Source organism: Macrobrachium nipponense, chromosome 30, assembly GCF_015104395.2.
Source record: "Macrobrachium nipponense isolate FS-2020 chromosome 30, ASM1510439v2, whole genome shotgun sequence".
Classification (NCBI taxonomy): Eukaryota; Metazoa; Arthropoda; class Malacostraca; order Decapoda; family Palaemonidae; genus Macrobrachium; species Macrobrachium nipponense.
This window is the reverse complement of record NC_087218.1, coordinates 67,800,459-67,823,064: the sequence shown is the minus strand read 5'-3', so window position 1 is coordinate 67,823,064 and position 22,606 is coordinate 67,800,459. Positions and strand designations below refer to the sequence as shown.

General features: G+C 38.3%; 1 protein-coding gene across 1 annotated transcript in view; it reads right to left on the bottom strand.

Annotated features, from left to right (window-relative positions):
* Nucleotides 1-13,662: 13,662 nt before the first annotated feature.
* Nucleotides 13,663-22,606, bottom strand: part of LOC135202078 (uncharacterized) — a 14,237-nt gene continuing 5,293 nt past the window's right edge. The window contains exons 2-4 of the mRNA XM_064231334.1: nucleotides 15,443-16,210; nucleotides 14,455-14,611; nucleotides 13,663-14,094 (exon numbers count right to left, since the gene is read on the bottom strand). Of these exons, the coding sequence (XP_064087404.1) occupies nucleotides 13,701-14,094; nucleotides 14,455-14,611; nucleotides 15,443-16,210 (1,319 nt within the window). The 3' untranslated portion in view covers nucleotides 13,663-13,700. The remainder of the gene's footprint in view (nucleotides 14,095-14,454; nucleotides 14,612-15,442; nucleotides 16,211-22,606) is intronic.

Here is a 22,606-nt window from a genome sequence, read left to right as displayed (position 1 = left end):
CTCCATGATTTCTTGTCCTTTTATGGAGGAAGAGGCAATGCAAGTGGTAAATTCTGATTTATTCAAGTAGGAATTTATTGACTGATTTGTTCATTCAGGAATAAAAACCATCGCATTTTATGTGTAAGCTGGAATAAATGGAAACAAGGTGGGTAAGTTGGGGGAAGCCCCACTTAGCTACTGTCACCTAACATGTCTTTAGCCACTGTCCATTGAGTCCCATATGACATTTTATATTTTCGAGTTAACTTCTGTGAGCTTTTCCATTTTTGCCAAAATTTTTGAAAGCAAATAAATGAGAAAACATATCATGGCTTAACGTGGAGTTAAATCCGAAGCTAAATAGTGAGAACTGTGGTAGATCCATCATCTACCCAACAATGTTCGAACGTGTTTTTCAGGCGGAACTATTCTGTGGAGCTGGACCACAGATTCCAAGGGGGGCCTGGTTCTAGGAATAGAACTCTCGGCATTCTGTCCACTTTGCCCATAATGTGATTAGGATGGAGATAATTGTATTATCGTAATACTCTTAGTCCTAGCAAGCGGGTTCTGCTTACACTTGGGCCATACTAATCATGTTATGCCATCCCCTTTTGGGGTAGGGTATGGATGCGGACAGACATTTGGGAGTCCTTTCTCACTTGTGCCATTGGCGGAAGATTTAACTTCGCGAAGGGCTAATGATATCTTTTCAAGATTTTTTATTTTATTTTTTTTTCATAAATCTAAAAATTTATGAATATTGAAATAAATGATTTGAGTACCCCTGGGCCCCATGGAGAAACTACGGCACAGTTGATGACTATTGGCACGTCACTCCCGAATTTCCTTGGTACTGCCACAAGTAGTGAAAGTACTATAAATGATACAAAGGAGCACCCTGTTCCAAGTAAAGCAGCAGAGCCAGAAAACCAAATAGAGTGCATAAATAAAAAAAGAGACAAACAAAAATAAATTGGTAAACTCCAATATCGTAACAATGGAACCATATATGATGAACAATAATTCTGAATTACAGACAAATAATCCTCCCAACAATACAGAAACATATAAAAATCATAATAGACAAGCAACATACATAAACAAGGACCAAAAAGAAACAAAAATTACCTACTTAATCCCATATTGGTACATTTTGATGACCTCTTTGGACCAGATAACTGGTCAAGATTTCTAGTCCTCAAAGCTGACAACAAAATCTCGGCAGCGATACTAGAAAACAAATTACTTAACATATATCCAACACAAGACATGGAATGCAGACACATCAAGGACAATGAATGGCTTATCCAAATAACCAATAAAAAGCAGGCCACTGCCTTTTTAAGTATAACAGAAATAAATAATATAAAGGTAATAATTACAAGCCACGAAACATTGAATTATGTACAGGGTACAGTCATCCTACCCAATAGTGAACAGGAGCTTCCTTCAAAACTGCTAGACTCCTTAAAATTGAGATAGTATAACAATATCCACGATTTAGAAATATACTCGATTTCAAGTAGGAAAGATAAAAATAATATCAACATTGCCAAAATAGAATTTACAGGCCAAGACCTACCATTTAAAATAAAAATTCTTGGACAAAATAGAGAAGTTAGTCCTTTTGTTCCAAAACCACTACACTGTACACAGTGCTCAAGGTATGGACACACATACAAAAGATGCCGTAATAAGGCTATATGTGCAGTCTGTGCATCAGATGACCATACCACTAATTGGAACTGTAATCAATCAAAATGTATTAATTGTGGACTAGCCCATCACGCAAAATCTAAGGAGTGTTCATTTTACCAATATAACACAGAACTTCAGTTGTTAATAAATAGGACAGGAATGTCAGTCATGGAAGCCAGACTTGAGCTAAAAGTAAGAGGCGTTAACAACATCCAAAACCTCCACCTTTTCAAATGTGACTTAAAAATCAAGACATCAAACAGCACAATGACAAACAAGATAGTATAAACATGGAAACTGGATTTCATACCAATAATACTGAAACCCAAAATAAAAGTGATATTACAACAACCAATACCACCACTAACATAGATGATTCAGTTATCCATGGAAAAGAACTTCCAATAGAAGAAGAATTAAATAATGATGATAATCGAACTGGCAAAAAGAAAAGAATTCTAGAAAGAACCCCACCTAAGGAAAAAAAAAGTAAATATTGAAAATTACAATCAATCCAGAGAGACTCCAACTACACCAGGAGAACATTTAAAAAAAGATATTAAACTAACCTCATCACAAGTGGAAATACACAATTACCCTCAATCTCAATCAAACAGCCAACATCTGGACAGTAAAGATCACTCTTTACAATTTCCATCAAATAATACTAATGAAAATCATACCATTAAACCAAACCAAAATATAACTATCACACCCCAACCATCCACAAGACCCAAATATCCCATTAACAACAACAAAACAAATAACCCCTCAAACCAACAGTCCTTATCACTACAGAAAAGGACCAATAGAATTACAAAACCAGAAATTTCTAAAGCTAGTCCAAATACTTCTGAACCAATAATTAACATTACCAAACATGCTTCATCTTGTGGTTGTAATGAATGCTTTGTAAGTACATATAACCAACTAACTACCAAGACAGAGGACACAGTATGAAATCGTATTGACAATTTTACCAAATTAAGGAGGTGCCCTTTAACACACCAACATGAGAACGAATTATGTTCTGAATCCTTAAAATACAAAAAGGAAATTATAAAATCAAAAATAGACTTATTAATATTCAACTATGAAAAACAAACAACTGCAGAATCTAATAACCAACATACAAATACAACGATTAAAAAACCACAAATAAATTCAAATGCATATAAACTACGAGATAAAGTAAAATCAGCAATCAGTTTACAGAATTTAACACCAATTCCTCCCAATAATGGAATATAAAATCATTCAATGGAATATAAATGGTCTCTTAGCCCGACTACGTCTGGGTGAATTACAAATAATCATACGAGACTACAACCTAATGTGCAAATGTCTACAACACATAGGAAGTAACCCTACAAATATCCAACACTATAAAATTGCTTGTTATTCACCAACTGACGGTGGAAAATTAGGCACAGCCATATACGTGCATAATAGCATTACCTATGAACCTTTTGACACCTACCATCTATGCCATATCAAATAACATCAATTAAACTGTATATGCCTTACAAAAGTAAAATCACTAGTATTTGTAATTTATATAACCAACCAAATTTCAATGCAAATTTTAGTGATTTTTCTGAACTTATTAGCAAAAGTATACAGGAACCCCTACTTATAGTAGGAGATTTTAATGCACATAATCCATTATGGGATACTAATAACCCCACTGACACATTCGGAATCAACATAGAAAAAACTATAATGAAACAACCTGTGTTGTCTCAATGAAAGTGAAGTTCCAACATATTTTTCAAATCCACACCTAACCTTTTCTTCAATTGACATTTCATTATGTTTAAATGATGTAGCCGAGAAATTTGAATGGAACGTCTTAGACGATTCACACGCAAGTGACCATTTCCCAATCATTCTAAACTACTTAAGTAATATCAAAATATTGCCACCTACAAGATATAATATTCAAAAAGCTAATTGGGATAAATATTTCCTATACACACACGAAACATACCACACCATTCCCACATAACGAAGATCACAATACTACATGTGAATCCTTCTCAAACTTCATAATAAATGCTGCAGATAAAAGTATTCCAAAAACCAAATCACATTCCACAAAATCCCCTGTCCCATGGTGGAACCCAACCTTAAGTAAAATAAAACATATATTGGGTCGCAATCTAAACAGACTCAAAACTCGCCTTAAATCACTCAACAAAATGCCCTATAATATAAACATATTAAACAAAATAGTTATAACAAACATAACAATTAACCACATTAAACCACTATATAACAAATATACAGCCAAATTTAAAAAAAACGGTAATAGCTGAAAAAATCGCATCATGGAAGGAATATGTCTCAAACATATCTTCAAACACATCCACAAGGGATATCTGGCAAAAGATAAGGAAAATCAATGGAAAACATATAAGACCTCCAAGAAGTGCAATACATTTAAATGGAAAAATATACCATGATACGTATGAAATATCAAATATAATTGGAAAGCATTTTGAAAACATCAGTGCATACTCCAGCCTAAATATACATTTTCAAAATATCAGAAAACAAAAAGAAAATATAATACTCAATTTTGAAACTCTTGAAGACCTGGATTATAATTATATTTTTAACATGGATGAACTAGATAATGCCATCAACTCTTGTCATCCCTCCGCACCAGGATATGATAAAATATCATTTGAAATGATAGAAAAATTAGCTCCTATAGCTAAATCATATTTATTAAAATTTTATAATAGTATCTGGCTAAAACGTGTCTTTCCTGATAAATGGAAACATGCCATAATAATTCCAATAAATAAACCAGGAAAGGATGCAAGTAATCCATCCAATTATAGACCGATATCCCTAACAAGTTGCCTATGCCAAATCTTAGAAAAAATGGTTAATGCACGATTAACGTATGTAATAACCAAAGAATCCATTTTAACACCAACACAATCTGGTTCAATTGCTGGCAGATCAACCCTAGATCCCTTAACACATTTAAAAGATCATATAAAAAAAGGCTTTGAACAAAAGAAATTAACAGTAGTTATATATTTTTTATATAGAAAACGCATACGATACAACATGGAAACATAACATCATGCAAAAACTCCACTCCAAGGGACTAAGAGGCCACTTACCAATATTTATTAAGAACTTTTTAACAAACAGAACTTTTCAAGTAAGAGTAGAAAATTCCTACTCAGTAACCTATAAACTGGAAGAAGGAATCCCTCAAGGTAGTGTACATTGAGCTGTACATTGTTTGCTTTAGCAATCAATGACATTACTATGAATTTACCAAGTGGTGTAAAAAACAGTTAATATGTTGATGACTTTGTTATTTACTATACGAGTAGTAATTTGAGACATGCTCAGAGAGTTCTCAGTACTGCCATTTCAAATATATGTAGTTGGGCAAATTCAGTTGGATTTAAATTTTCAACTGATAAAACAAAAGCAATCGTCTTCTACAAAGACAAAGGGTGGATGAAGCATCAAACAATCAAACTGCATCTTTATAGCACTGAAATACAATTTTGTACAAAAAACAAGTATCTAGGAGTGATATTTTATCAACATTTAAATTGGAAAGAGTACATCAAATACATTAAAGCCAAGGGCATCAAAGCCCTTGCCATAATAACAAAGTTATCACACACTAATTGGGGAGCAAAGCGAGACATTTTATTAATGATATATAAGGTAACAGTCTTATCCATAATAGATTACTGCTGTCCAATATATTCATCCGCCTCAGAATCTGCATTAAAATCTCTCGATGCAGTGCACCATGAAGGCGTGCGATTGTGCACAGGAGCATCCTGATCGTCCCCAACAAGCTCGCTTCTGGTAGAGGCAGGTGTTTTGCCCTTAAAACATCACCGTAATTTGATAACAATACGAAGAGGTCTTTCAATGCAAGAGGGATCGTCTCCTGCAGCTGACTGCTTTCAAAACTGTAATCAAGTAACAGCAGTTAATAGTACTAGCTCTTTCCCAAAAAGAGCTAAATACATAATGAACTTACATAACATGGATCCAATTTTTCACCCACCAATGGAATTGCCACCACCATGGATTTTAAATCGAATAAAGATATGTACCTCTTTGTTTTACCTACTCAAAAAGCAAATGACAAGCACAGAAATGTACCGCCAACATGCTTTGGAGCACATTAGAAGAAAAGGCGACAAATTTATGGTATATACAGACGGCTCCAAAAATAATGTTGGAGTCGGAGCATCTGAATATTCGAAAAATATGTTAATAAAAAAAAGCCTACCTTTAATATCATCAGTATTTACTGCTGAAGTCACAGCCATACAGATGGCTCTTGATATGATATATGAGGCAAAAGCAAGTGTCTGTTATTTTCAGTGACTCACGTAGTGCTATAGAAGCTATAAGACAGTATAAATCAGTAAACCAAATAGTGCAGGAAATAAAAATAAAAATTCATCAGCTCCTCCAATCAGGATTATCAATGGAAATATGTTGGATCCCAGCACACGTGGGAATAAAAGGAAATGAAAATGAAGACTCACCTGCCAAATCAGCCCGCACTATCCCTCCAACAATTACACATGCCCCAGTGTCAGACTGGATAGCATCTGTTAAACCATTGATTTACCAGGATTGGAAAAGAGAATGGGCCTCAATGCCAACAACAAATAAACTTAAAAACATAAAAAACTGTAGTATATGCATGGAGGACATCTTCACAGGTGGAAAGATCAAGAGAGGTGATCCTAGCAAGGCTCCGTATAGGACACAAAATTCTCGCATGGTCACTTAATGTCAACATCACATGCTGACCCAATAAAGTGTAACAGATGTCAAACATCCATAACAGTAAAGCATTTGCTTGTTGAGTGCCCTAATTGGACCCAGCAAAGATCTACTTATCTGCGGAATTCAAAAATGAAAAATTATTCTTGCTGAAAGCAAAGATTTTTCAATGAATAACATCATAAATTTTTAAAATAAGACAGGTTTCTCAAATAAAGTCTAATTTATATATATATATATAATATATATATATATATATATATCTATATATAATTCTATATAGAGAGATATATATATATCTGTATATATAATATATATATATATATAGAGTTTTTTATATAATTATTGATTTATTTATTTATATATTTTTTTCTCAGGATTAATCCCAGAGAACCAGCCCGAGAAGAGTCTACTTGAGACTCAGAAGTCTGGAAAAACTAAGCCCTATTAATAATAATGACCAGTTGTGAACAGTTAAAGGAGAGTAAGATACACTTACAATTTCTCTTCCTCCTTTTCATTGGCCTTTTCCTTCCCTTCCTCATTTTCTACTTCTTCATCTTGCAGGAAGAAGGGAAATTAGTTCAAGGATGCCTCTCATGAGAGGTCTTACTGGACTTAAAGAGAGTGTTTTCCCCCTTCCAGGGTCTGTAGTGGTGTTTGTTCACTCACTTGCAGGTGGGGCATCTACCATAGGTAGGGTTGAATCAGGGGTTCCTGAGTGTGCCCCACAAATGATTGCTTTTTGCACCTAGACCAGCTCTCCTGCATAGTCATAAGAGAATAAGACACTTGTATGAATTAAGATGAAGATGCATAGGTGCTGTTCTCTTCCTCCTCCTCTGTGGGAAGTCGTAGTCTAAGGATCCTTCTCACAAGAAGTCCTGCCAGACTTAAAGTGAGTACCTGTCCCTTATAGGGTCTGCAATGGTGTTAACTCGCCTGTGGGTGACCAAACCCTCAGTATGTGCATAATATTACTTTCCAGTAGCATATATTAGTTCAGGCTTTGCCAATCACAGGTAGTTTTGCAGGATGAATGACCATGGTTTGGAACCTCATTCTGTTCATGGCTTGTCGATTGGTACTGTTGGAACCGATTGTGCACCATGGTCCTGTGGGCAAAAACAGGGCAGATGGAGTGTTATCTTCTCTTGGGTGAGGATCTTTCTTGCACTGCAGAGATACATGACCAGAGGACCCTATTCGTCAAGACCCCAGCAGGTAAGATTTGGATTGATATTTTAAAGAGATTCTTTGTGAGCATACTGATAGGAGGGAGGTAATTCCTGCACCTCATCTGAACCAGATCTTGTCAACTGAGCTCACCCTTGGGTACATTCTTGAAAGGAGACTGCTGTTCAGACTGCAGTGGTCATAGCTAGCTTGTATTTTGGACCAAGTGAATGGTCTGATTTCCGAATCTGAGGATTCTCTGTTGTCGAGCAGATTGAATGTGCTCCTTAACTCACTGTTGATACACTATAGAGATTCTGTGCGCTTGGGAATGCCTTGCAGTTGGACTTCTCTTTACTTGAAAAAATGAACGCCTTCCCAATAGAGAGACTTCAACAGGTAGAAATGTGCCCCCTGGCAGTGGAGTCAAGAATTATGACTCGGATTTTGGTGAACACATTGGTTAACTTTGCCCTCAGTGTTGTCTCTTCTGAGGAGAAAACGTGCAAGTTCTGGAAGTTGATGGTGTCAGGAGGTGTCAGAGTGTCAACCTTTGGGCTAACTTTGTTTTGAGGACATATGCCATGGTTTCTTCTTGCTCTCAAAACAAGTTTTGACGGAGAGTAGCCTTGCTATGGAACCTTTGTGGTTCTGGGAAACTTACTCTTTCCAAAGGTTATGACAGAGGCTAGTAAAAAAGGTTTGTACTGACCTTTAGAACTCTTTAACCCACTATATGGTCATAGTCAAACCTTCCCGTGTAACAATGGGCATTGCAACCAAGCCTTCAGGGGTATCTAAGTCTGAGGTGCTTGCACATGTGAATGAAAGCAAGAAATATTACCATCTTGTCTCAGGCAAGTTAACAAATGCAGTAGACCCAAACTGAAGGGGGAAGGTTCCCACTGAAAAAATTATAAACAATTCAAGTGTAATTTTCACCTTTTTATTAAAATTTACAGTATAAGAAACAATGTGGTGTTCTGATAGTCCTGGTCATGATTTTTGTGCATCCTTTACATGTCTTTAATAGTTTTCCCCTGTTTTATGATAATGTCAAATGAAGGATGAATATTATTATTGTGGTCTGGTTTATTGATGTCATTCAGAGAAGAAACCTGTAGGTAGCTGGTGCCATCACTGAACCCCATGCAGTGCACTGTAGGCCCATCTAAAGGGTGTTTGTAAGTCTCTTCAGCCCTAGCTGCACAAACTTTCTAGCATATTACTTTATCTTCTTGTCAACTCCATTTCTTCTCTCTTGCTGTCCAACCCCTCTAACTTTTACCTTTTAGTGGAATTGTGGGCGTTTCCTCCAGTTTCACCTTTAGATCCTTATGTGCTGAATTACCGGAAGGGACCCAGTTGTCTGGCTCATGATTAATGCATTTAGCAGAAGAAAACTAATTAACCACAATTATCTGTAGTCACCTATAAATAGGTTATAATTTGTCAAAATTATAAGACATAGTAGGGTGAAGTGGGTGAATATCGACCTATCAGGTAGTAGAAGGAAATTGCCTAAAAAATCCATTTTGTCCTGAGAGAGTTCACACTGTGGCCGAAGCAAACTGCACAACATGGCCCACCAATGGTATACTACTCATAAATCCTTAACTCCGAGAATAAGTGTCATATTTTGCACTTTAAAAATTTTTGAGAAATGGCCGGCGCACTGGAAATGCGGGGTAGCACCAACAAGGGGGTGGGGGAACCCTCCAAAAACCAAATTTCCTGTTTTCAGCATAATGACACTGATAATCAATCTTCCAAGAGGTCAGTAGGCTAGATCAGAAAGACTTAATGATATTAGACATATGATTAGGTAGAGTTGAACCCACCCCAAAAATAATCTGTTTTTAGCATAATGACACCGATAATTCACTAAATATCACCTTAGACTTTTCACGAAAAAAAAAAAACTTCCACTTCTTGTTATGTATTTCGAAAATATTCAAAATTTCAATGTATTCAAAACTTCAATATTTCAAAATATTCATAACATAATAATTTCCCTGGACGGAATACTTAATTAGCAAAGTCAGTATTGAATACTGCTTTCCGATAAATAAATCATGCTTTAGTTGTTTAAGTTGACATATCATCACACATTTACTAATTTTATCGAATTCGGGCAGGATGGAATAACTGGAGGAATGCATCTGTGAAATTGAAGGGAAAGCTTCATAGGGCGGTGGTCAGACCAGCAATGTTATATGGAACAGAAACAGCAAGTATGAGGAAAACAGAGGAGAAGAAGATGGATGTAGTAGAAATGAGAATATTCAGTTACAAAGAAAAAGAAATGAAAGGGAGTTGGGTTAGAAGTAAAGTAAAAATACTGGACTGTATCTAATTTAGAAATATCTGTAATTTTTCGGGGTTAATTTTGTTGCAAAAAAGGGATAATAGAGATGAATTAAAATAAACTTTTTGAAGTAATATAAAGTAAAGTTAAACTAAATAATGAGTAAAGTAAACAATGAAGGGAATAAAGCTTTGCACCTCATAAACAGTGAGTGCTCCCGCAAGCAGCAAATCTGTTTGTGGAGTGAGCGTTTAGGAACCAGAAGATGGATGTTGGGGTAACAAGGGAAGATAGGATTAGAAATGAGTGTATAAGAGGATCGACAAAGGTAGTTGAAATATGAAGAAAATACGAGAGGGTAGGCTTCGATGGTATGGACACCTGTTACGAAGAGAGGAACATCATGTTGGAAGACATGATGGAAATGGAAGTGCGGAGTAGAAGGATGAAGGGAAGATCAAGAAAGAGATGGCGTGATTATGTAGGGGAAGATATGTTATGGAAAGTTATTAACGAGAACGATGCACACGACAGAAATCGATGGAGACGACTCATTCACAACGGCGACCCCATATAAAAATGGGTTAAAGCCGGGAAGAAGATGATCACACATTTACGAATTTTGGATTAAGCTTTTATTCGTTCCATTATATTTCTCACTGAATATACAGTAATTTACCATGAGAGGGTCAATGCAAGAATGTCAAGTTTTGCTCCAGGAAGGTGGCAGTATATCGATTCCAGGATCCTTGGACTTAGGGTACCCATCACTCTTCCCCTGGCAAACTTTAGCTACATCAGCGAGTTAGTTAACGTGTTTAGTGTTCAATTGTGATAAAGTGACGTCGTTCTATTCCGCTTATTATTTCGGCTTTTGCTACAATTTATAATTAATAATACTTGTTTATCACTTCCCTAAATTGGCTAGTGCTGAATCCAACCCTTCCAGATTGTACTTGGTGAGTACCCTCCTTGTGGAACAACTTGAATTTAGCAGTTGTTCATTCCGTGTTGTGCTCTCTTTAGCCTATAGGCTAGTGCTTATCTCGTGACAAACATGATGTTCATTCCATGTTGTGCTCTCTTTAGCCTACAGGCTAGTGCTTATCTCGTGACAAACATGATGTATAGCATATCCACTATTCAGCATGACATTTGCCATGTAGTGCAAATCAGAGGTTTTAGCTATGCACCAGGACCAGGTTAGTTCCAAACCCTCAAAACTGTAAAGGACTGGGTCTTGAGCATAGAGGGGACCTTATATACCTGTAGTTGCAATCTCTATGCCGGTCCCACATACTCAAGTGGTCTTCCACCAGGGGGCCGCTGCAAAGCCTTGCAGCCGTCTTTAAACCCGCAAATTGAACAGGAGATTAGTCGATTGTGAATTATTTTTGTTTCTTTTTAATGAGTAAGGGTAATTCTAAGCCCTCATTCCGCAGTAAAGTAGACTATGGCAATTGACGTTTTCCTATGTTATATTACTTACTGAACAAGAATTTGAAGTAATATTTATTCAGCCGAATGTAATTAAACCGTAATTTACCTTTGAAGACTACATGACGGCACAAGGGGTGCGATGTACTGACGTACAGAGTTCAAAGGTAAATAACAGATTAGTTACAGGCGACCAGCAAAATATTACCTTAAACTCTTGTAAAGTAAGTAAAATAACATAGGAAAACGTCAACTGCCACAGTCTACTTTGACTGAGCAATATTCGAAGTTTTGGTTCGGGGCCAATAAATGTAAACAAACCGCCATATTTGAATTCTGGTAGGGGGTGTGAAATACGTAACCAGCAGGGAGTGTAACATATAGGGTATGATACTAACCTAACCAACCTAACCTAACCTAACCTAGAAGAAGTGTTACCTGCTATACTTGGTGTTCACACACAGGAGGAAATACTAAAAATAGGAGCTGATATGAATGGCAGGGTGGGAAAGAGAAGAGATGGGTATGAGGAGGTACATGGAGGCTATGGGTTTGGAATTAGAAATGAAGATGGGGATTATTTATTTGAGATGGCTCAGAGTTTTGAATTGGCCTGTATGAACACAATTTCAGAAGTTAGATAAGTACTTGATAACTTATGAAAGTGGAGGAGTGCAGAGCCAAATAGATTACATCCTGGTTAGAGGAGTCGATAAAAGCAATGTGACAAACTGCAAAGTGATCTTGGGAGAATCGTGTGTTTAAACAGCATAGGTTGGTGGTGATGGAGATTAAAATGAGAGGTAGGAAACTCAAGAAGAGAATGAGATCTAGAATTAAGATTTGGGACCTTAATGGAGGAAAGGGGGAGCAATTTAGGAGGACTGTGAGAGAGAGACGTCTGGAAAGGGGGAATGTAGAATTTGGAGTTGACAATATCTGGGCAGACTTGAGAGAAATATGTATGGGGGAAGCAGAGGAACTGGTGGGAAGAACCAGCAGATATGGAGTGTTGAGAGGAGAAAAGTGGTGGTGAAATGGAGAGGTCCAAAATCAATTAAAAGAAAATCAAAAGCATTTAAGGACTGGAAAGTAAAGCATGCACAGGGCGCAGAAGAAAGGTATAAAGAAGAGGAAAGATGTGTTAAGTGAAGCGATCAGGAATGAAGAGCTGTGGGAATTGTTGTACGCTGATGATCTGGTGATTACTGCTGAAAATGAGGAGGATCTACAGAGAAGGGTTGGAGAGTGGCAGGAATCTTTAGAGAGGGGTGGCTTAATGGTGAATGTCAATAACAGAGGTTTTGCTGAGCAGGCAGAAAAGTTTAAATACCTAGGATATACCTTAAGCCAAAGAGGGAGGATGTGAGGCTGAAGTTGACAGTAGGATAAAAGCTGCATGGGGGAAGTAGAGATAGGTAGCTGGAGTAGTATGTGTTATGAAAGTGTCAATCAAGCTAAGTCAAGATATATAACACAGATAAGAACAGTGTTAATGTATAGAGCAGAAACATGGGCTCTAAGAAGAGAAGAGGAAGTAAATCTTGAGAGAACAGAGATGAGAATGCTGAGGTGAATTATGGGAATATCACTGCTTGAGAGATTGGAAAATGATGAAATAATAAGGGCAGGCTTAGTAAAGATTACAGAGGTGATATTTGAGTCACGATTGAGATGGTATGGGCATGTGTTGAGGATGGATGATGATGAGGAGGGAGCGAAGAGGACTTGGGAGGAACCTGTTAGAGGAAGAAGATCAAGAGGGAGAGAGAGAGAATTAGATGGCGAGATAAAGTGAAGGAAGACATGGAGAGAAGAGGTTTGGTAGAGGATGATGCCTTTGATGGAAGGCAATGGAGAAGGCTCATCAGGCAACAGACCCCTTAATGTAGGGATAACGGTGGGAAAGATGACTCGCTGTGTGTCCGCACTGGAAGCTATGAATATCTGTGAACACAGTTTCTGTGCTGCAGTGAAGGGAGACGGTATGCTGTGGTCCATTGAGATGGGGAACGGCGAGGAGCTATTACTGTTGAGTTAGCAATGAATATGAGAAAAATGAAGTGGGTGCATGACACAAATATGAAAAAGACTAGAATTTGGTGAATATCATCTTGTTCTAGAGCTAATTTAGTATTTCATAATGTCTGCAGCTCTGTTCTCAAAAAGAACGAGATATTAAGAAGGGCACAAACTTCAGAAAACCATCAGTAGGTACAAGGGAACGGCTGGCCATGACCTTTAGGTAAATAAATTATTTTTCCTGTAAAATAGGTTTATTCAGAAGTTTCTACAAATAAAACTACTATGTATCTTCACATGGGGATGGGAATGGTGAGGGTATGTATTCAAAAGTTTCCATTTCCTCTTGCTCTTCTGCTCGCACAAGGATTTCTAAAATGTCTTTCTTCACCTTATTTTGCATCCTGCGAGTTAGTGCTTTTGTTGACTGGCATGCACTCATGAAAAAAAGATCCAAGTCATCCTTCTTTGCAGGACTTCCTTTTTTCTCTTGAAAGTAATTGATGACCTTTTCGACATCGGTGATGTGAGGACACTTCCTCTTGGCTGGAAAAACATCTTCATTGGAAGTGGAAGGAACAGCAGACACTGGGACTTGCATTTCAGGTGTCATGGGTTCATTGCTATCGCAGTCTTCTTCTTCAGCTATCTGCACGTCCTCGATATTTGTGCTGGTCCTAAAAGAATTTTTTTTTCATTTAGACCTATATTTGCAATATCTTTTGATATAAAGGAGAGCTTAGCTTATGTAGAGTATTAGAATCAGTATATTAAGCAACACAGCCGTAAACACTGCTATAGGGTAAACTTATGAAACATTTTCGTTTTGTCCAAAATATCAGATGATGCTTAGAAATAAATGCGTTAGGACTAGCTTTTTATTCTGATATATATTATGAATTAATTTTGGCCAAACCCATTCTTCCTTAGCAATATTAGATAACATATAATCAGTAATACAAACATAGCATTATATTAACTTTTGCACTTCCTTTTTGAATAGCTTTCCTAGGTAAACATTACTGAAATGCACTCACTCTCTTGAGAACATAAATGGAATTAAAAATTTCATTTGGTTCTCGTAGCGCCAGGGTTTGCGGCTCTTGGCTGCTTGGCCACTTATTGTCTTTTGGCGAGCAAGTGCTTGACAAAAAGAGTCTCGGAGCCTTTTCCAATCATATTTAATTGATCTGCCTGAAAGTTAGAAAAAATAATAAAGTAATTAGCCATGAAAAATGAACAAGAAGCATCTCTGTTGCTCTTGCCTTAGTGGATGCAAACTGTAAATTCACCATCATACACACAGGTTCCTACAATAAGTAAGTGATGGCAGTATATTCAGCAATAGTGTAATGGGTAAGCGACTAGTGGACAAGTCCATAGGTGTTCCTCCAGACAAGGCACTAATAAGACCACGCTACCACACGTTGTTGTTGGCGATGAGGCGTTTCCAGTGAAACACTACTTGCTACGTCCCTTTCTGAAAGAGAAGTTGACCCTTCCACAACGAATATTCAATTTCAGGCTCTCTAGGGCTAGAAGAATGGCTGAAAATGCGTTCAGGTTACATATTCAGCAATGGAGGGTATTCCAACGACCATTCCTATGTAGCTTAGAATTGATGGATAAAATTGTCAAGGCATCAGTACTGCTTAATTTTTTTTAGATAATTTGTTTCAAGAAATATCTCCCTCTAACTACAATGATCAAGCAGAAGGTATAGACCTAAGTAGAGATGTTTTTTGTTTTCTCAACGTTGAGAAGGACTGGAGTGAATTCTACCAGTGAGGCTTTTGAAGTATGCAATTCATTCGTGAAGTACCTCACATCAGAAGATGGAAGTGTTTCCAGGCAAATGGATATGGTCAACCGTCAATAATGAGAGGGAGAGAAATTGTTCTCTATGAGAGTCTAGAATATGCATTATGTACTGTATAGAATAGACTTGTGTAATTTCATTACATTGTAATCACAAGTTAGTACTACTTACATCAATCAGTTAATGAAGACAAAAAATATACTTACAGTCCTTTTGAAGGCTCCTTGCTATAGCCTCCCAGCAATTGTCCCTCATGGTATTGTCCCGGTAACCTTCGGTAGTCATGTCGTAGATACACGGATATTTCCGTACCTCTTCTATTAGCTGTTCCATTGTCTTCAGGTGTGAACTGTCAGAAACATAAGGTGTTTCACTCTGAGGGTATGTCCAATCATGAGTAGCTGATGCAGAATTGCCTGAAATTAGACCATCAATAACTTCTGCTATCTTAAGTCTTGCTTTTATTTGCAAGTGATGTGGCAAATTGTCCAAAACTGGAACGAACGACTGGAGGAAAGGCTTGTTTCCAAATCTATCACTAGTCCTCTCATCCCGTTGCAATGATATACTTTCTTGTAAAATATCAGTGAATCTCATTGTAGCGGATAGCAAGATGTTATCACTTTTTGGTGGTTTTCTGCTCCTTGACTTCATTATGTTTTTTCCAGTGAATACTGTTCCATCTCCTTCGATAACCTTAGTACCTTGTGAGATATTTCCTGCATCTTCATCATGAATCGCATCATTTGTTCCCGGGTTGTCATGAATGACCTCAGAGTCATCAGAAATGGGCAATATATTGGTTGTTCTTTCCTTTCCTTCACTAATAATTGGAATAAGAAACAGTAGCTGGTCAAAGTAAATGTAACGTTTCTTCTTAGATGCAGGCTCTCCACTTTTTGTCTCGCTCTGTATTCTATAATCTCTCACAAAGTTGTCTCTCAGCGTCTTCCACTTTTTCATCAGCTCTTTACCTGATGAGGGATTAGAATAATTAGCTATTTGCAATTTCAGGGTAGGAAATTGTTAAATGCAAGAAAAATCACGTACTTATTTGAAGCTGGATGCATAGCAAAAATGAAGCTTCTTACTAAAAATATTATTACAAGGATATTAGACAATAGATGCCTCTTAACTTCACTGATTCCATTCTGTTTTTGGATAGCCTTAATACTTGTGAATTCAGACCATATGGAAATTGTGGGAGGGTAATTATATATGGGGAATTCATCTGCAAGACGGTTTATTAACTTAAGACCAATGCCTTCGAACCCTTATGTGCAACCACTTTCATTCCTTTTACTGTACCTCCTTTTAAGACCACTGCCTTCGAACCCTTATGAGCAACCACTTTCATTCCTTTTACTGTACCTTCTTTTATATTCCCTTTCTTCCATCTTACTTTTCACCCTCTTCAAACAACTGATTCATAGTGCAGCTGTGAGGTTGTCCTGTTACACCATTCAAACCTTCTACTGTCATTTTCTGTTTTGCCCTAAATTCTATATTCAATTCAAGACCAATTACCACAACGGCTACATGGTGAATGCTACAGAATGCTACTTGCAAGACAACAGTCGGTGTCGCACCAAAAGGCTGGCAGGCCTGATGGTAGTTTGAGGCTGATACCTGTGCTTTATCAAGCAATTGCATAAGCAGCACCATACAATAGAGTACCGTAGCCACGACGTCGGAAGTCACGAGATCACCCAGCCCTGGGCTACAACAAAGATTTATCTCCTTAAGAAATTAACAGGCTCAGATTTTAATCCTCCATGAAATTGTTAATATAGGGAAGTTTGCATTTAGACCCATGTAATTTAAGAAAAATAAGTAGGTATTTATATATGAAATGTTATATAAAGCATGCTGCTTAGTTGTCATTTAATTTTTTTTTATAATTAACAAGTATTTTTTACATAGTATTGTATAAATTTGTATTTTTCTCAATGAAAATGTATGGTTCTCAAAGCTAACTTTCCTATATTAACGATTTTCTGTCCATTTCAAATTCGACCCCATTGATTTCTTACAGCGTGAAAACAGACGAGTAGCCCAGGGAGTCGTGGTCATTGCGTCACACTACGGTACTATATAAACAACATATCTTGACATCCCCCCACCCCAAAAAGCCAAGCGCTGCCATAAAACAAAAGTGAATAAATTTACATAAGCTTGACAGTTTGAATAAATTAACATAAGCTTGACAGTTTTTATACAGAAAGCAGCCATAAATATGTGCATTGGCTAAGAAGAAAAAAATGATAATGACTTAATACGACAGTTTTGTCGTGAAATGTACATGTCTCGTTATTATACTTCTCATAATCATTCATCCATATTGGATGCTTGGAGGTGCGTGAGCTATGCCCGGCCAGAGATGCCAAGGGCCTGGCATCAGGACTATCAAGAATGCACCCCACATTAAGGCTAGGGGTGGCGTTCTGACATGTTGCTGGTATGTCTTCAGGTGATGGCAATTCTTTTGAGTCATTCTACCAATACATCTACCTTAATAAGGCCCGGGCAGTCGCAGGTTATTGGCGATGTGGTTTTATGGTGCTTGTCTGGCACCATAAAATCGGCAATTTATGGCTCCATAACAGGACGAGTTCCGGATATCGGCCTTATGGCGCCATAAGGGTTCTTATGGCGCTGATAACTGGTTATCAGCGCTATAAATCACTTGGAGTTCCGGTTAATGATGGTTTTCGCTTACCGGCACACCCCCTGGAATGGAACCCCCGCCAATAACCGGGGACTGCCTGTATTTCCTATAAGGATATTTTTCCATTGTACCAGCCAAGTCGCCTCTATAACCATTATTGTTACATTCCTTTTATTATCAGCACTGCATTGATTGCTGTGCCAGCAATCATGTATTTGTAATCTTCAACTAATTCTTCTGTATCAAATTGTATGTTAAAATCTGTGAACAAACAGAGATGGCCAAACTTAATACCTGTTTAAATTTGTCAGAGATTAGTAACTACACTGCAGCTCGCAGCAGCCAATAACCGCCGTGGATATTCTGTATGTAGCTCAGCAATAAACTAGACAACACCAATTGGCGTATCAGTCAGTACCTTCCTTACACTGGTGATCCCTGAGCGACCAACACAGCTGATGTCCTTCACACTGGTGAACATGGCGTAGCCAAAGAGCCAGGACGCAGAGATGTCCGACCTCGCCATCGCTGCTGCCTCCACACACCTACCGCCGTTCATGCCCCACGACCCAGAGGCATGGTCATACATGGCAGAAATGACCTTCCCAGACGCTGTCATTGAGTTCCAGCTGGACGACATCTTCGAGCAGACTTCTTTAGGAGCAGCCGACATTATCCTTCAGCAACATGCTCAACCCGAGACCCAAAAAATTCCTCAACCACATGGGGTGCCAGAGGAAGCGAGTGACCATTGTGTGCTTATATAAGGCCAACCAGTGTCATCCTTGGACATCGTGAGGAAAATACCCCTCGCACACTAACCTGCCGACAGCAACCGAAAGATCTGCCATGGAGTCCAGCGAGACTCTTAGAGCTTGCAGATCCTTTCAGCCAGTGGTGAAACATTTATGATGAACGAGAGGGAGGAGAGGAAGGTTGCTTTTAATGGGAAAGGGTACGACTGGCGTTTTTAGGGGCAGATTTCCTGACAACTCATAACTTACTGTTCGATCCCATGAACACCGCTGACATCTCCTCACAGCCAAGCAAATGTACCAACAACGAGGCAACAAAGACGTCCTGTGACACCCATTACTAACCACCAATACGAAGGCGGGAGAAAGTGCGAACGACGTGGTGTTGACGTTACCAACGAGAATTTTCAGCCCTGGGGCCTTTCTTGTTGTGGGCGGGGGGGGGGGGCAGTCCCTGTACTGGACATGTGCCCAACAGTGGACTAACAACCTAGATGCACTTTCTCTTCCATGACTTGCCTGACGAGAGGAACATATGCTCGGAGAAAGCACAACTCCTCTCATACGTATTTTATACATATTCCTTTGTAACTATTATCGTCACATTCCATTTATTACCGCCACTGTTTCGATTGCTGTGCCAGCTCTTCGATCATGTACTTGTAATCTTCAACTGTATCAAACACAGATGGCCAAACTTAATCCATGTTTAGATTTGTCAGATCAGTAACTACATTGTGGCTTGCAGCAGCAAATAACCTCTGTGAATAACATAGTTCAGTAATAAACTAGGCAACAACCAGTCGGCATATATCAGTCAGTACCTTCCCTACACCAATACATCCCCTGATCGATCCCATCTTTTGCTTACTGCATACTGATTAAGAATCTTATTTCCTACCTGCAAATACAGTAGCTGTTTAGCATATAGGTCATAAGAATCTTATTTCCTACCCACAAATACGGTAGCTGCTCAGCATGTAGGTCATAAAACTGTTTGTCTCTTTCCACACTTTTGACCATTGCTTTCTCTCTCTCTTAATGTTGTCAGCCAATGGCTATCCAGCAGATAATATTCTTTTGCCATGGGAACAGAGTCCCATAGTTTTCTTCCTAAGGCTAACTCTGCTGGTAATTTGTCAATGTCTCTAAGGGGTGTGTTCCTTACTGCATGAGAGCTCTGGCTGCTGCATCTTCTTTTACATTATCCATGATTATAAGTTTGGCAGAGCAAACTCCTACTTCTGCTCATTCATTTGACTAATGGTAATGAGACTGATGAGATACAAAAGTTTCACCCCTCATCTGTAAAAATCTCTCGTCTCAGGCTCAGCACTCGCTAGGTTTGTACCCTCATCGTTGGATATTTCCTCAGGAGTTCCCAGCTGGCAAAACATTCTTCTCATCACAGGGATAAATTTCAATAACAGCACGCCACTCGTGAAGTGTGACACCTCCAGCCAGCTAGTCAACCTGTCAGCGTATGCTAAATAAGATCCATTTTCTAATTGAAAAAAGTCAGCCAGTCTTTTGAAAAAGATATTCTGGTAGCTGTGAGGGTATGTATATACATTGCATGTCTCGCATTTAGTCCTTTGAAACTTTGTCCTCTTCCACAGACTTCTTGGTTCTGCCAACGTGGAATCAGAGGAATTTATTTCTGGTGATAGAAATTAATTTCTCGACATAATGTGGTTCAGAACCCACAATAAGCTGTAGGTCCCGTTGCTAGGTAACCAATTGGTTCCTAGCCATGTAAAAATATCTAATCCTTCGGGCCAGCCCTAGGAGAGCTGCTAATCAGCTCAGTGGTCTGGTTAAACTAAGATATACTTACTTTACTTCTACAGACTGCCATGCCCTACATAACATTGAATTTACAAATATATCCTTCATCAAATGAGTATGTTACCAACCCACTGATGTGGCCGAGTCTCTCTCATGCAGTAATACCTTGACATACGAGCGCTCCAACATACGAGCATTCCGAGATACAAGTCATCCTCTGAGCAAAATTTTGCTAGATGGCTGAGCGCTTGGGAGCGCTCTAAGCCTGCTTCACTCGTTCAGTTCATGTGGTTGTTGACTTCCATACATATCTCCCGAGCATCTCCTGTGTTATATTTGCTAAAGATGTGGATTTTCACTGTATTTGTGAACGTTGTTTGTTATAAGTAATGGGTCCTAAGCAAGTGGTAAGGTTGGTAGTGAGAAGAAAAGGCATGATGACGATGGAGATTGAGCATGAAATTATTGAGAAACATGAGCGTGGTGTCCACGTGAGTGAGGATGGAGATTGAGCATGAAATTATTGAGAAACATGAGCGTGGTGTCCACGTGAGTGAGTTGGCACGAGATTAAGAGTGGAGCACACACTGCTGTTAACTGCTATCGTTTGTCTTGAAGGTATGAACTCCTAATAAAACCACATTTTATTTCATATCACAATAATCATTTATTATATTTTGTGTGTGTGTTCAGTATGTCTATATAGTATAGCAATTAAAAACGTGTTTTTTCCATTGTTATTATCATTGATCAGGACGTTTTTAGAGAGCTGGAATGGATTAAATTTTTGTCAGTTATTTTATATAGGAAAAATTGAATTGATGTACGAGCAAATTGACTTACGAGCTCGGTCCAGGAACGAAATATACTCCTATCTCAAGGTATTACTGTATCTGAAAAAAAAATGGTTTCAAAGGAGAGACTACTTAATTTCTGCTTCTAGGTCAGTTATCTCTACGAACTTTTCAGTAATAGCTGGTAATCTGGGTCCTAACTTGCACTTCTCTCGACAACCTGACTTTCAAGAACAATGACGTCATTCTCTATGTCTTGCAATGATGCAATCACCACAGCAGACACCCTGATATCCACATCTTCAGCATCTATGATATCTACGTCATCTGGGGTAGCCTTAAAACTCTGGTATCGAGATAAAGTGTCAGCAGCTGTATTTTTCTTGCCAGCAATATATTTCACTGTAAATCTGAACAGTAGTGTTTTCTCTTTCAGTCAGAAAAGCCTTGGATTATCAATGTGTTTTAACTCAGTCACTAAATAGTTTAACTTAAGGATGGTGATCTGTCACAGCAATAAATTTGGGCACCCCAGCAAAGGGGTGTGCCTTTTTCTAGCACCAGACAACAGCACTGCCTCACCCTCAATAGGGGTACAATTTATTTCCTTATTAGAGGGATCCTACTGCCACAAAATGCTAATTTCCAGCCACCCTTACAACAAAAGTGTACATCTTGAGGTACAAAAAAAAAACAAAAAAAAACAAAACAATATTGCTGTAAAATTATAAAGCCCATTCCGTCCATACTCCAATCAGTTAACACTACTGTTCTTTCTTTGCTTGCTCAAACGTTGCCCTCAAATTTTTCAACAATTCTTGAAAAGGTGCCATGATTGGTGCTGTAGCTACAAATGGTGCTAACTGATTTACCAGTCCAAACCACGAAGAAATATCTGACATATATATCCCAACCAAGATTATAGCCAACAAAATTAACATATCTCTTACAAAATTGGAACTTATTGGGATGTAATGCTACCTCATTCCGTTCCTAAACCAAAAGTAAATCATAAGTGTGCCAAAAAGCTTCAACATTAGAATTGTGCAATAGTATGTCATCTACACTTTTAAATTTCCTTGGTATGTCTGCAATAACGTCACCAAACCATTTAGTGTATGCATCAGGGTTAGAACAGTGCCCCAAGGTGCTATAAAAGTTGTGAGCTTTCAGCTCACCCCATCCAATACAACCTGGTGGAACCCCAGTGGACATCCACTGTCATCTTAAATGTGTGAGCGGGTACACTTGATGCCATATTGAATGGGGCAAAAGTATGATGTTTCCCTCTTACAAGATGCATTTAATTTCTGGAAGTCTGCTGTCCTCCTTGGGGTGCTATCCTTCTTACCAACTACTACCATG